The sequence below is a fragment of the Varroa destructor genome, unplaced genomic scaffold (assembly GCF_002443255.2).
Source record: "Varroa destructor unplaced genomic scaffold, Vdes_3.0 BEIS01000005.1, whole genome shotgun sequence".
NCBI classification, from domain to species: domain Eukaryota; kingdom Metazoa; phylum Arthropoda; class Arachnida; order Mesostigmata; family Varroidae; genus Varroa; species Varroa destructor.
In genome coordinates this window covers 11,808,725-11,820,891 of record NW_019211458.1, presented here as the reverse complement: position 1 = coordinate 11,820,891, position 12,167 = coordinate 11,808,725, and the positions used below count along the sequence as shown (strand labels likewise).

Below are 12,167 nucleotides of genomic sequence, written 5' to 3'. Positions count from 1 at the left end.
GACTATCTGTGAACGACCTCAGATGTATGCTCGCAGTGATCGGCCCGACCCCCAATACACCGCCGGAATAGCAATCTTTCGCCCAAAAAGCTTGCTATCCCGCGGAGGGGAAAAAACTTTCCCTTTTTTTGAAAATTTAAAAACACTTAGTAAATTAAGCGCTTCTCTTGCTTTAAATCTACTCTGTTCAACTGGGCCTCAAAAGAAGCACAGAGGCTAAAGAGACATGAAATTGGCAAATTTATTTGATAGGGGATTGGAAAATAAAGTAGATATGTACAGAAGAGGAGCGGGGTAGGCTGTGTTCGCTTTTTTTACTATTTTTACCGAATTTTACCATTATATAGTGTGTAAGATCATGAGACCAGTTATAATAAAACCGAAGTTAGAAATCCAGACTAGATCGGAATATAGTTTTAAATTCGAATAAACATTAGGCAAGCAATTGAGAATGGTGTTGTTCATACTGTTATACAGACACACAAAGCTTACTGCTAGCCAACGTAAACAAAATTTTCAACTTACTAGTAACTGGAAAAATATTTTCTCGTTTTTATTGAATTAGAACTTCGGCATATTGTTATTTACTCAGTTTATAAGCTCAGTATGCAAGTACGGTTTATATTAATCCGGTTCAATTGCACGGTTCAGTCATATTCTTAAAGGTCATCCTAACGTTATAATTTTAGGGTCTAAAAGACTGCATAGTAGAAAAATACTAAGACAAGAAATTGTATAATGTTTTTATCCACCGAAACCCATATGCTCAAGTTATAGTTCAAACTATTAATTGATTTATGCATTGTTTTTTACTTAGTAAAATAGTTGTTGACTTTTAGTTAGCATGCAGGTGAGACGGCGATAACTGAAAAAAAGCCGACCTTATCACGAATCATTTTCTAAATAAGTGAATCGTATTACATAGTTTCTTTGATTGTTCAAAAATTGCGTCTTTTATGCGCAGGTTCTCTTAAAACACCCTTCAGCTGGTACTCATTGCCGCAAAATGCTTTTGTTGAAGTTACCTATTAGTTGACTGTCGACTAGAGAACCGTCACTGCCGTTCTCAACGGCATCTATAGGATAGCTTAAATAGGATGGCTTCAGTACAGAGGAAAATAATACAAGTCGACGATACGGAATAAGAAATTTCACGCTTTCGATAACGAAGCGTTAAAATCATACTCGAATTGTACAACTTCTGTCTACCAGATAAGTCGGACAAAAGCAGTTATTTTGTTTAGTATTTATTCATAGATATCAGCATTGTATGGAAGAAATATATGTAAGGTCGAAGGTCAGGTATGCTGTCGTGCACTATAGCCTGTACGCTTCTGAGGAACCCCAGAGCAAGCTGTGGCTTAAAAAGCTACTTACGTAAACTGAAATCATATATTGACACGCTTCAATAGAATAGCGTTGAATTCAATATTAGAAACATCGGTGTATATGGCTAGCCCATACAATAGCCGTCGTTAAGCGCACAACTGGATCAGGTATGTTTCGCACGGGTTTCAATTGAGCAACAATATGTGATTCCATCTTGACGACGAACTTATAATACCGCTCAAAAGAAATTACCCTAATAACTTGATAATTAAAACTTCCATTACTCCTCGTTTGTGCTCCCTTGGTTTGCTTATAACATATGACAGTGTATTTATCTACATTAAACAATGCATTGTTAATCTTTTCTAAACCATTCGCTTTGTTACTTAGAGGTACAATATAGTTTTTGCATTTTACTCTTTATATTATCGTAAAGTGGCGCTCTTCAAGGAGATGACTTAACTGGAATTTCCATCGAAATGGATGGAATTAGCAGCTGATCTTTCTGAAAAATTATTCGTATGTAGCTTCTCAAGTCATTCAATGAAGAGGGGATTTCATAGATAGAAGCTGTTGTCAGCGCTGTAACCAGCAAGAAACGAAGCTCTCGGCACTCCAAATGGTGTTATTTAACGAACCTGCTTTGCTACAACGGGACACTTCTAGAACAGAGCACGTTTTCACGTATCAGCATCGATAAAGCGGCGAAGGCCATGAAACGTTTTTGGGTTTGCTAACCTGCCACGCTATCGGACGGACGAAGTCGGCATAAAATCGTCTGTGCTACCAGAGTCGGCAGCCATGTCAACGGGAAAGGTCCGTGTGGCTCATGCCGCCATAGGACAGGTAGCCGCCGATGAGCGTGAACGACTCGAACAGCGACGAGCTCTCGTCGTAGCTCGTTTGAGAGGTCTTCCTACTGCGAGCGTGACAAGTACGCCAAAAAAATCCGTCCGAAAGGCGACCGTCAACTTATATCAGCCTTCGGTGTCATTGCTGAACTCCTCATTATACAACTGTCAAATGCGTATGAAGATTTCAGCCCGTGGCAGACGCATGATGCCTGCGCCAAAAGCACAGCTTACCGGACTCCATCCAATGGAGCAGTATAACGTTTGGCTAGAGTTTGTGGGTTCGTCCGGTCACCGTGAATGTTTCCGACATCCGGATAGTCCTAAATTGGGCTCATCTTGGATGCGCGATACGGTACGTTTTGACCGAGTCAAGCTCTATACATACGATGAGAACAGACGCGTTGTCCACGACGGAGCCATGCTCAAAACAAGCCAGCTGTACAGCGTTGACATGCACATCGCCCAAGTTGAGGATTCCGGTCACATGCCAAGATCGTCGCACAGGAAGCTATCGTTCGTGCAGCCTTGGTTCAGACCATTCAATGCTGGTGATCCCGAACCAAAATAATCATCCTTCAACGAAGTATCGGCGAAGGCTCTTACGTTTCTTTATAGCAGTTTAAATAGTATGACTTAAATGATGAATTCATAACCTTTCTTCTACCGCGGACTTGTGTATGATCGTTTTACGTCACATAGTCTGTTCAAGAATCGAGAATACGGATATCCTCCCTTGATTGTCGCATTACCTAGCCGCACATAATCTATATTTCCTAATTTACCAATCGATGTGTGACATGACTAATGGATGTACTATAGCAAAACCGTTTTAACTTTAAAACGTAAAAACTGACAGATCATTGCACTGTAAACGTAATGGTCTCATTGTCTTACATTGTTTAGGGAGAGGGGGGAAGGGGGCATTTGGGGATAGCAAATTTGCCCGGCGTCATAATTAAGCCACCCATAGTACCATCTTTTAAGGCTGAACACGGCTCTCTTAGTTAAAGTACACCTTACGTTTAGGTGAAGCGTATTTCGAAGCAGTAAGAATGAATAATCTCATGAGCTAAAGATGTTGGAGGGTATAAATGCTAGAATAGGATGACTAGCGTGTTCGACATACGATCGGCGTCCTATGTTTGAATGTTTTATTCTCTTTTATAGAATTTTTCTTATGTACTATACTTGCAATAAGCTAACAGGAGAAGGCCCGGGATCTCAGATACTTAACCTTGCATTGTTTAATTAGGTGTAGTTACCACTTGTAACAAGCTGACATATTCCTACTGAAATGTTTACGCTTATAAAAAAAATCCGACTATAGAGTGATAGACTTTGTGGCACTAGCCAAAGGCCAATAAAATGTTTTAGTATAATTATTACCTCACGGCAGGTTTTGTTTTTCAAAAAGCTAACTTATATTTGACCCTACATAGTAGTTACGCTGTGGTTGCCGTACGTCTTAGGGAAGTATTTAGAAACTGCTCATTATATTGATTCGGATTCTGAGTGTGGGGAAGTTGCCGGGGAAGTTGCCGAAAGCAGTTAATGAGGCTATCGACTCGTCATTATCTTGACGTTCGTCGCTAACGCAAGCACTATGCTGATAACTGATTTCTGTGTCGCCAACGGCGTTGAACGTGTAGAGTTGACAATTCAACGCTTTGTACTGAAGTTGTAACTGGCTCTGTCCTTTTCCATGGAAAATAGAAGATTTTCCTCATACCATGATTTCCTTGCGTGCGTTTCATCGTCTCTGTACATTTTTTGCTCGTACGCTCTTCAAGTGATATACAGACGCTGGATAAGGTTTGGCCGTCTTCTGTACTGACAGAACCACGACGCTGTTAATGGCGACGAGGCGACTGATGGCTCCTGTGCAGGCAGCGGGAGCAGGAGGGGGAACACATGTCCAATTTATATTCGCAGACTTCTTCTCGAACGACGGGTAATACTATTATTATCACTAGTGCTATAGCTAGGACGGCGTCCCATACCATGGCACAGCGCATAGTCCTGTAGCTACCAAAAGCGTCGATGTTCCTTCATCTGAAACGCGTCATCCGTCAAGCCCGAAAAAAGAAGTAGGCGGCAAAGAGGGCAATGCTATGGGACTGAGCGAATGCAACATAATTCGGAAACGCTCGGATGTCCCCCGCCACTCTTCAGAAAGCTACAATTTTCTATGACTGCGTGAAAAACATTTGTCTTGGTTGCTTACAATTTTGCCAGTTTTCTCTCATTTTGAGAACAACGATGCCCTCTGAGTTACTGGTCGGGCAACGACGTTATCCCTAACTCGATTGCACGCCATCATATTATGCCGGCGCGTCTGATATATTACACAGTAATGGGATGAAGTGTTTAAGGGATTAGGGTAAAAAATGTTAAATCTTAAATGTGGCCCATCATCTTACTTAACCCCCAATACTGCTTCTCAGACCGTAACTTAATTTCCATAAGTTGATGGACTGTAATGATACTGCAGGTTGAGAACAGTTTAGGGTAACGACAGGATGGTTCAAATGTCTTTTTGCAAATGTTACGTATTGCGTTTCATTAAAAATATACATTGGGCCTTTTTCTAGATGTGGGAAACTAAGTTTTTATTATTATTTAATAGTTCATTCATTTCTTGAAGGAAAGCATGTAGTTGCCTATAATATCATTTTCGCCTAGGTACATAGTAATGAGAAATGCTGCTTTATATTAACAAATATTGAATAAGCGTAATAGAGAACATCGGTGTGAGTGATCTTTGGACTAATACCAAACATCGAACCGTTAGACATTTTGCGTGCGGTATAGGTGCAACCTCACACGAACTTGTTGCTACTTTAAAAGATAGAGCTTAGCAAAAATAGATGAAGCGTTAGTGTGTGAAATATTTAGAATGAAACACGTAGATGGGAGATCCCAATATCGTGAAAAATTTCTATTATTTCGAATTATATATATATATATATATATATATATATATATATGTCGGCTTTACGTATTACCGCAACTCAACTCTCACCTTGCACAATGTGACCACTGATAAGAAACAGGTATAGGACGATGGCAGAGCGACCTACGAACTACATAATTTATTTGACCCCTTCTTGCGAATGCTTCGTGCCATTGCACACACGCGTCTAAGTAAATGTTACAACCCCGAGGAACACGCTGGACACGCACTCATAAAGAAGCAGTGTACTGTTCGTCATTTGCTTTGATATACCATGAATATAGTATTCTGTCGTCATTCCCTTTAATGACATGATCGCCGCCCGTGTTGTTATCGTCTGTATTGTTTTCTTGCACTCGTCCCTCACCTCAACCGTTTTCGTCAACTGCTTCTCTACCCATTAGGATAATTACGACTAACCAAGTAAAATAAGAACGTGCTGTAGCATACGCATAAAGCAATGCCTCATGAGACATGTGTGAGCCTGAGATAACCGTTCTTGCATGAGGTACTGCGCACCGCTAGAAACGAATTCTCTCTTCGCCTGCCTTGTCAGCCTTGGGCTCGCACTCATCGCGGTGCATGCTTAAGCTAACGACACGAGCCTTTCAGGGGCGATCCACGCTGTGGAAAAACAGCCTCCACACCACCCATGTACTGCACTAAGCGAGTGTAAATTGGTACGCTCCGACTGGACGGAACGTCCTCCCCTACCGAAGGATTCAATGAGACTGCGCATATATATAAATGTACCTATATATGTGACTCGAGTTGGCCGAGGAAGCACCGAACGTTCTCGGATCGGCTAGCTGATTAGATCAAATAAGTAAGTGACAAAAAGATTTTTGCTCTCGGTGAGAAGGACGTATGGAGGTACGTTGACCGAACGCGCTTTCAGCCACGTGAGAATAAACGACATGGGATTCGAAGACAGTGGAATGATTTTCCGATGGTATCTATGCACGAGATGGTGCACGACGCAGCTCTAAATGGAAGGAAAATGAATTGATTATTTAACTATAATAAATGTGATGAGCTACTATGATGTAAATCTTATTTGTTCTTATTTAATAGATACCACATCCTGTTCTTCTTAGCCAGTAGTACTTAACAAGGCTTGCGCGTATCTTTTAGTTCTACTTCGTGTTCTAAGATCGAGCAAAAATAAAGTGAACAAAACCTCTAACTTATCCAGCGCTTAATGTCGTGGCCATTCTTACAGTGAAATATCAAATTTTTTGTGTCAACACAGGCAGAAGTTTCTGCATAGCTTGTTACCTATTAAAATGATGTTACTTCGTGTCAGATCCCGCTGATGTCGGATACAACGCAATCCAACACCGAGTAATAATTATTGTAAAGACCACTTAGTTATTGGAAAATACCCCTAAAAGTGTTTTATTTTATGGGGCTTGAATTCCGTAAGCACATCACTATCTGATCTGATTTGATTTATTGCCCTGTCAAAATGCGCCCCTACCTGTTATTATCTCGATTTTTAAGGCTCTATCTTGAAAATAGTTTTCTTTTACCTCTACAGTTGTCTTACTAAATATGTGATTATACCTATTATACCTAAGTCGATAGACAACAATAAAGAAGAGAACGGCGGCTTCTGAGAATGTGGACAGAGGTTAGTTACTGACTACTCATTGTAAAAAAAATAACTTCTAATCAGATCTTCGGCTTTGGTTTGACACCACTCAGACTGTTGTATTATGGTTTAACTAGTAATAGTAGAGAAATTCTATTAAAATAATTAACAAGTTAGTCGTTTTTTGAAAATAGATAATTGAATGTAATGGTATCCGGCTGCCCCGACAAAAGGACGTGGCAGACCGGCACAAGAGCCGAAGGTCTCAGCTTAGCTGCCTACATTATGTTTAGGATTCTTTCGAGTGGCTCTTATTATCAATTTACAGCGCAGTTATACTAACTGATAGCTATAAATTAGAGCACTGCAAACACAGTTTTGCCCTTTAGCTAACAGTACATATTATAAAATTAAACCTAATTTGCCTCAATCTGTTATTCTATATTTTCTTTTCTTAGAATAATATGTTCTAAGCTTTCCTGCTGGTGCAATAGCGCTAATAGAGTGCTTAAAGGTGCGTGTATTCATGCTATGCAATGCCCTGTTTCTGGCAAGAACGTATTCGGCACATATTTGAAAACCTTAAAAGTCCTTATTTATCTCACTTCGGCAAACATTTTCGACGACACTTGTCTTCCCTTTTTTTTTTTTATCATGATACTCAGCCAACTGAAGAAAGCGAATAATATTGCTCCGTTTTGATGACGCGGCCAGCCGATTTACAATATGGACTATTTTCACAAGGTCCGCTTACTTTCATTTAAGTTTGTCGTTGCCTCGAGTTCGGGAAAGTCGATACTGAAAACTGGGCTGGCGGCCGTTCCTTCAGACCCGACCGATTTTTCTTCCTCTCTCACTGTCTACCTTCGTCGAGGAGCTCCGCTTCATTGAGCGATCACGTTACGTTGATCCTACCCTGCCGTGTAGTTTTTTCAACAAAGTTGTATAGCTATCATAAACTAAGTCGTAGAGTGAATTCGCTGGTGGCTGGTTCATTGGTGGTGGCAGACGCACGGGTCTGAGTGCACGTCTAGGAAAAAAGCCGGGCTACATTATGTAAATCTCAATAGGTCCCGTATAACAATGTGTCTCCTACCGCCGATGCTAGCAATACTTTTAGCTACCGATGCCTCACTTCGTTCGTTTCAACCCACTACCCTACACACCCCGAAAGACACGAGCGGGCTCGCATGGCTGGCTGGGTGCCTGTCTGCCTCATACACAATTGCATAGCTGCACACCGAAGATAGCAGAAGCGAGAACGACGAAGATATAAATAGCCTACTTACATGCTTCAAAAAGAGGGGGTTTAGATCGGCAACGGCGAGACAGTGAAACGCTAGGGAACGATTCGGAAGAGGGCTATGAAGTAAATGGTCCTTTGTTATGTATTAAAATTCGATTTTCAAAATCAGTTGAGTATCAGCATTGAGTACAGTTTGATTAGCAACGAGAAGCGTTAGACCTAAATGGGAATGATATCGAAAGGGCAAACTGCGCACACAACTTATAAATTATGACTATCTAATAGAAAAGTACGATGATTGTGAACTTGGCAACGTGACGTTAGAAGGAAATGACGTACGAAATAGCTTTCTTAAGCGAACGTACGTATTGCAATAAAAAAAGCTAACTTCTCAACCGTTCTTGTGTGAAGGGACTAATTAGACGGACGAAATCCACTTAAGTGTGTGTCACTCACGCGAATAAACTAAATCGTGACTGCTATTCATTACAGCCCCGAATTTCTACAGTTTTAAGTATAGTTAGTCTAAAACGAAGTGCGTCGTCCTACCGGGTCTGTCCGTCCTGTTTACTAACACAAAATAACTACCACCACGTATAGCTCAGTGTCTCCTGTACTTCGTTACTTTGTACCACTGTGTCATCTGCACATCTTCCGTTGATGTAAGACGATACGATGTGTCCTCCGAGAAGAAAAGTGAGCAGGTACGTTAGGCCGATTTAACATAGTTAGGCCACTGTGGACAACACGTCACGCGGTTGATCTTCTGACCGGTCGGTCTACATACGCGTCTCTGGAGAGCTGCAGGTCTCTCGATGAAACTGAATACTAGACCATACTTTATTGTGTGCACGGTTGCGTAGATCTTGTTATGTCATATCAACACAACGTCCGCAAATGTGACGCCATTTCAACAACATAGCATTATTAGTAATTATTTAACACTGTACACTGAATGAGAAACCATGTCCCAATCGAAAATCCAAGTTACAAAATTATCCCTTGCTAATTACAAGTCTAGTTATTATTCCATAAGCGGTGGCTCTTCATACTATACTAAATATATATACGATAATCGGTATTGCGCTATTCATATGCATATACGAGTAGCGCGATAGCGATTTTCATAAAAGGCCAAGTCTTGATGATGCTTGCGTCCTGAAGGACGTCCACAACTCACTTTTCATGGCAGAATGACAGATGACGAATGAATTGTATTAAGAGATGATCGATATGGATTCAGTGAAGTTACTGATTCAATGTAGATATGATGTTTCAACTAAACTTGAAACGTCAGTGCAATTGTTGTCTTCCAGAAGCCGGTGAAGCACTTGGATGAAGTGTACATACTTACAGCTACAGCATTTGCTACATGCGTGTCGTCAGTGTACACGATTCCACGTTCAATATTGTGATGTCACTATGCATTATCATTTTAAGGCGACACAAAAATGATCTCGTTGCGTACAAGAAGCGAATGGCCTTTGTGACGGCTTCAGCTAAATTTGGATAATTAACGATTGTTAGACGGTCGTTACTTTTTAGCGAGGGACAGGAGTACGATTTTTCCTACACGACACACCTACAGAGCTATTTAACATAACTCCATATTCAAGTTTTTACCTAGAATTGTATCGATTTGTAGAACTGATTTCCGCCGAACACTAGCTGTACGCGGTATCGATAGAAGTGTAGATGTAACCTATACTTCCTATACCTGTACGTTTTTTGGGTCGAACCCTAGACGACACATCGTTGTTATGCATTACTGAGCGTATGCCCCGGAGTGTATCCACATCTACATATCGTCTCACAACTCGCACCGATCCGCTTTGCTAGTTCTAGAATGCCGTGTATTGGCCACAGATTGCTATTCATTGTGTGGCCGTCTGCGTACAATATATATGTCCCTACATATTAGCTCACAGTAGATGCTGAGCCTATCGGAGGGCAAATTAGGCAGCAACGTCCTGAATAATGAGCTCCAGCACTTGCAATTCAGCCTGACCAACACACGTCTTTCGTTAACACTGTTAGATTATGTTGTCTTCAAGATAAACATAGTACACAGAGATTTGTTTCATCCGCAATACTTGCGAGTTGATCTTCTACTGCCTCTCTATTTTGACTATTTTTTTGTAAATACGTAGCATGTATGGGGGCTGTCCAGTAAATCATCCACCCAGTGACCTAGTAAGAATCTGATTTTCTTTAGTATATCCATATACTTGTGGAGCTCGTTTAAAGCATCTTAATTATGAACAACCCACCCCACTTGATAAGATTAGAAATTGTTGGCAATTCTGAAGATAGAACCTGGCTCTGCTAGCGCAGTAAGCTGACACGTTACACATGACCAATCTCAAAAAAAAAGTCAGGCTCGTTGCCTAGATTAAGTTATTGAGAAGTTTAAATTTGACAATGTCTAGTAAAACGTTCCGTGATATATCCCTGAGTAAACAATATTTTTTGTTCATTAAAATTCATTTACTAATGTCAATTTTTCATGTTTATTCACAAATAAAATTTCATCGAAGCCCAGTCGAATAGAACAGTATCCTGTTAAACAAAATTTATTTATAGACAAAAAAAAAAACCTGTATGTAAGAACAAAACCTTGGGCGGTGAAGATGACCTGTTGTCAGATACGTGTCTAGATCAGGATGATGCCTTGCGTGTCCTGTGTGATTCCTTGTTGGGCAGTTTGCGCTCCAAGTTGTCGATACCTGTCGAATATATACGAACGTATATGTTTGCGTGTATGAAAGGGATAATGAGCTGGGTCGCAAAGACATTGTCCCTTTGATACCTTTGTTTCAACGGCGCGAATTTCGGCTGAATATTGACAGAATCGATCCGGATCTGCTACACAGCGTCTTCTGCGAGCTCTACAATTAGTAGCGATACATCTTCAAAGATGAGGCCAGCGTCGCATCATTGATATGTCGCCAACGCATCTGCTCCAACGATCCGGCACGTCTACAGACACACACCTAGAAAGTGGTAGCTTAAGAACATCAAAATAAGGTTGTTTTAAAGCGATAAGAAATATGCTGTCGACCAAAAATAGGCTTTTTCATTTGCTAACACACTTCAATGTGGGGTGGCGAATAGAGTGGTGCTTCCTGTACAAACTTCCGGTACAAAACTTTATAGAGCCTAATATAGGCCCTATGAATTTTTTCAATAAAGCACAAACTGTATTTACTATGCCTAAATGTATGCGAGGATTTCGTAAGTTCAGATCTTTGTTCACGATTTGTTTCTGGTTATACATACATTTTTAGTAAGTAAAAAGTAAATAAAAAACAATATTTTGCTTGTGCTGACAATTATATTGATTAGATACCACCTTTGCTTAACTCGATTACAGTTTCAACTCAAGACCGCTCATTAGTAATCCCCAAATAATAATATACATCTACATATTTTATCATAATCGTATAAAAATTTTATTTTTGCTCAAACAGGTTTCCTAAAAAGGTTTTTAGCTGGTGGTCTAATAACAGGTGAACAATTCCTAAAAAGATAAAAAAAAAAAAAAAACGAATCTGAACCAATGAAAAAGGTTTAAAAGGTGCGAAAAGCTTCAAAGAGATCACCTGAGCCAAAAAACGATAGTTCCCTATCGAAGATAGCTGTTAATTTTTCTGTCCTATTCGGGATAAGTAAATACAGCTTTTTGTACCACTTTAATGAACCCTTTAAATTTATACGCTGGTGACGATCATCCATCTCTGCCGCATTAAAAGATTCACCTAAATTTTCTGAAGCTGGATAGAAATTGGCAATAATGCTGACCATTTGTTCTTACCTATAACAAATGGTTCTTGATTCCACTGCGATTGGTTCAGTGCGAAGTAGCTAGACATTAGCCGATCTTCACTAATATTATGAAAATAAATTTCGGGCCTCCGCCATGGTAAATTTGTGGTTTCATCCATAGAACGACCTGGTTTTTTTCTAGTGTCAAGAATAGCAAACAAATGGCTGCCAGCTATGATGAATAGGCCGACAAAACTTGTCCGAGTTCTGATGGATTACTCTGTGTAATTACGCGACCTATAAGCTAGTGACTTGGAAAAGCATATTTTCTACTATGAGTTGGAAACGAAATAACTAGCTTCTTTGATATTGAATAATTTCTGTCGTCCTTTATATTGGGTATTCAACCTATTAAATATAACTATC

General features: G+C 40.2%; 1 protein-coding gene across 1 annotated transcript; it reads left to right on the top strand.

Annotated features, from left to right (window-relative positions):
* The first annotated feature begins 1,504 nt into the window (after positions 1 to 1,504).
* LOC111251275 (putative T-box protein 7) lies at positions 1,505 to 3,588 on the top strand. Its single transcript, XM_022807712.2, has one exon. It carries the CDS (start codon positions 2,131 to 2,133, stop codon positions 2,749 to 2,751), a length of 621 nt encoding a protein of 206 aa, XP_022663447.1. The 5' UTR covers positions 1,505 to 2,130; the 3' UTR covers positions 2,752 to 3,588.
* The last annotated feature ends 8,579 nt before the right edge of the window (positions 3,589 to 12,167 follow it).

Excerpts from the sequence above, each read along its gene's own strand:
- LOC111251275 (XM_022807712.2), top strand. The coding sequence starts at position 2,131 with ATGTCAACGGGAAAGGTCCGTGTGGCTCATGCCGCCATAGGACAGGTA.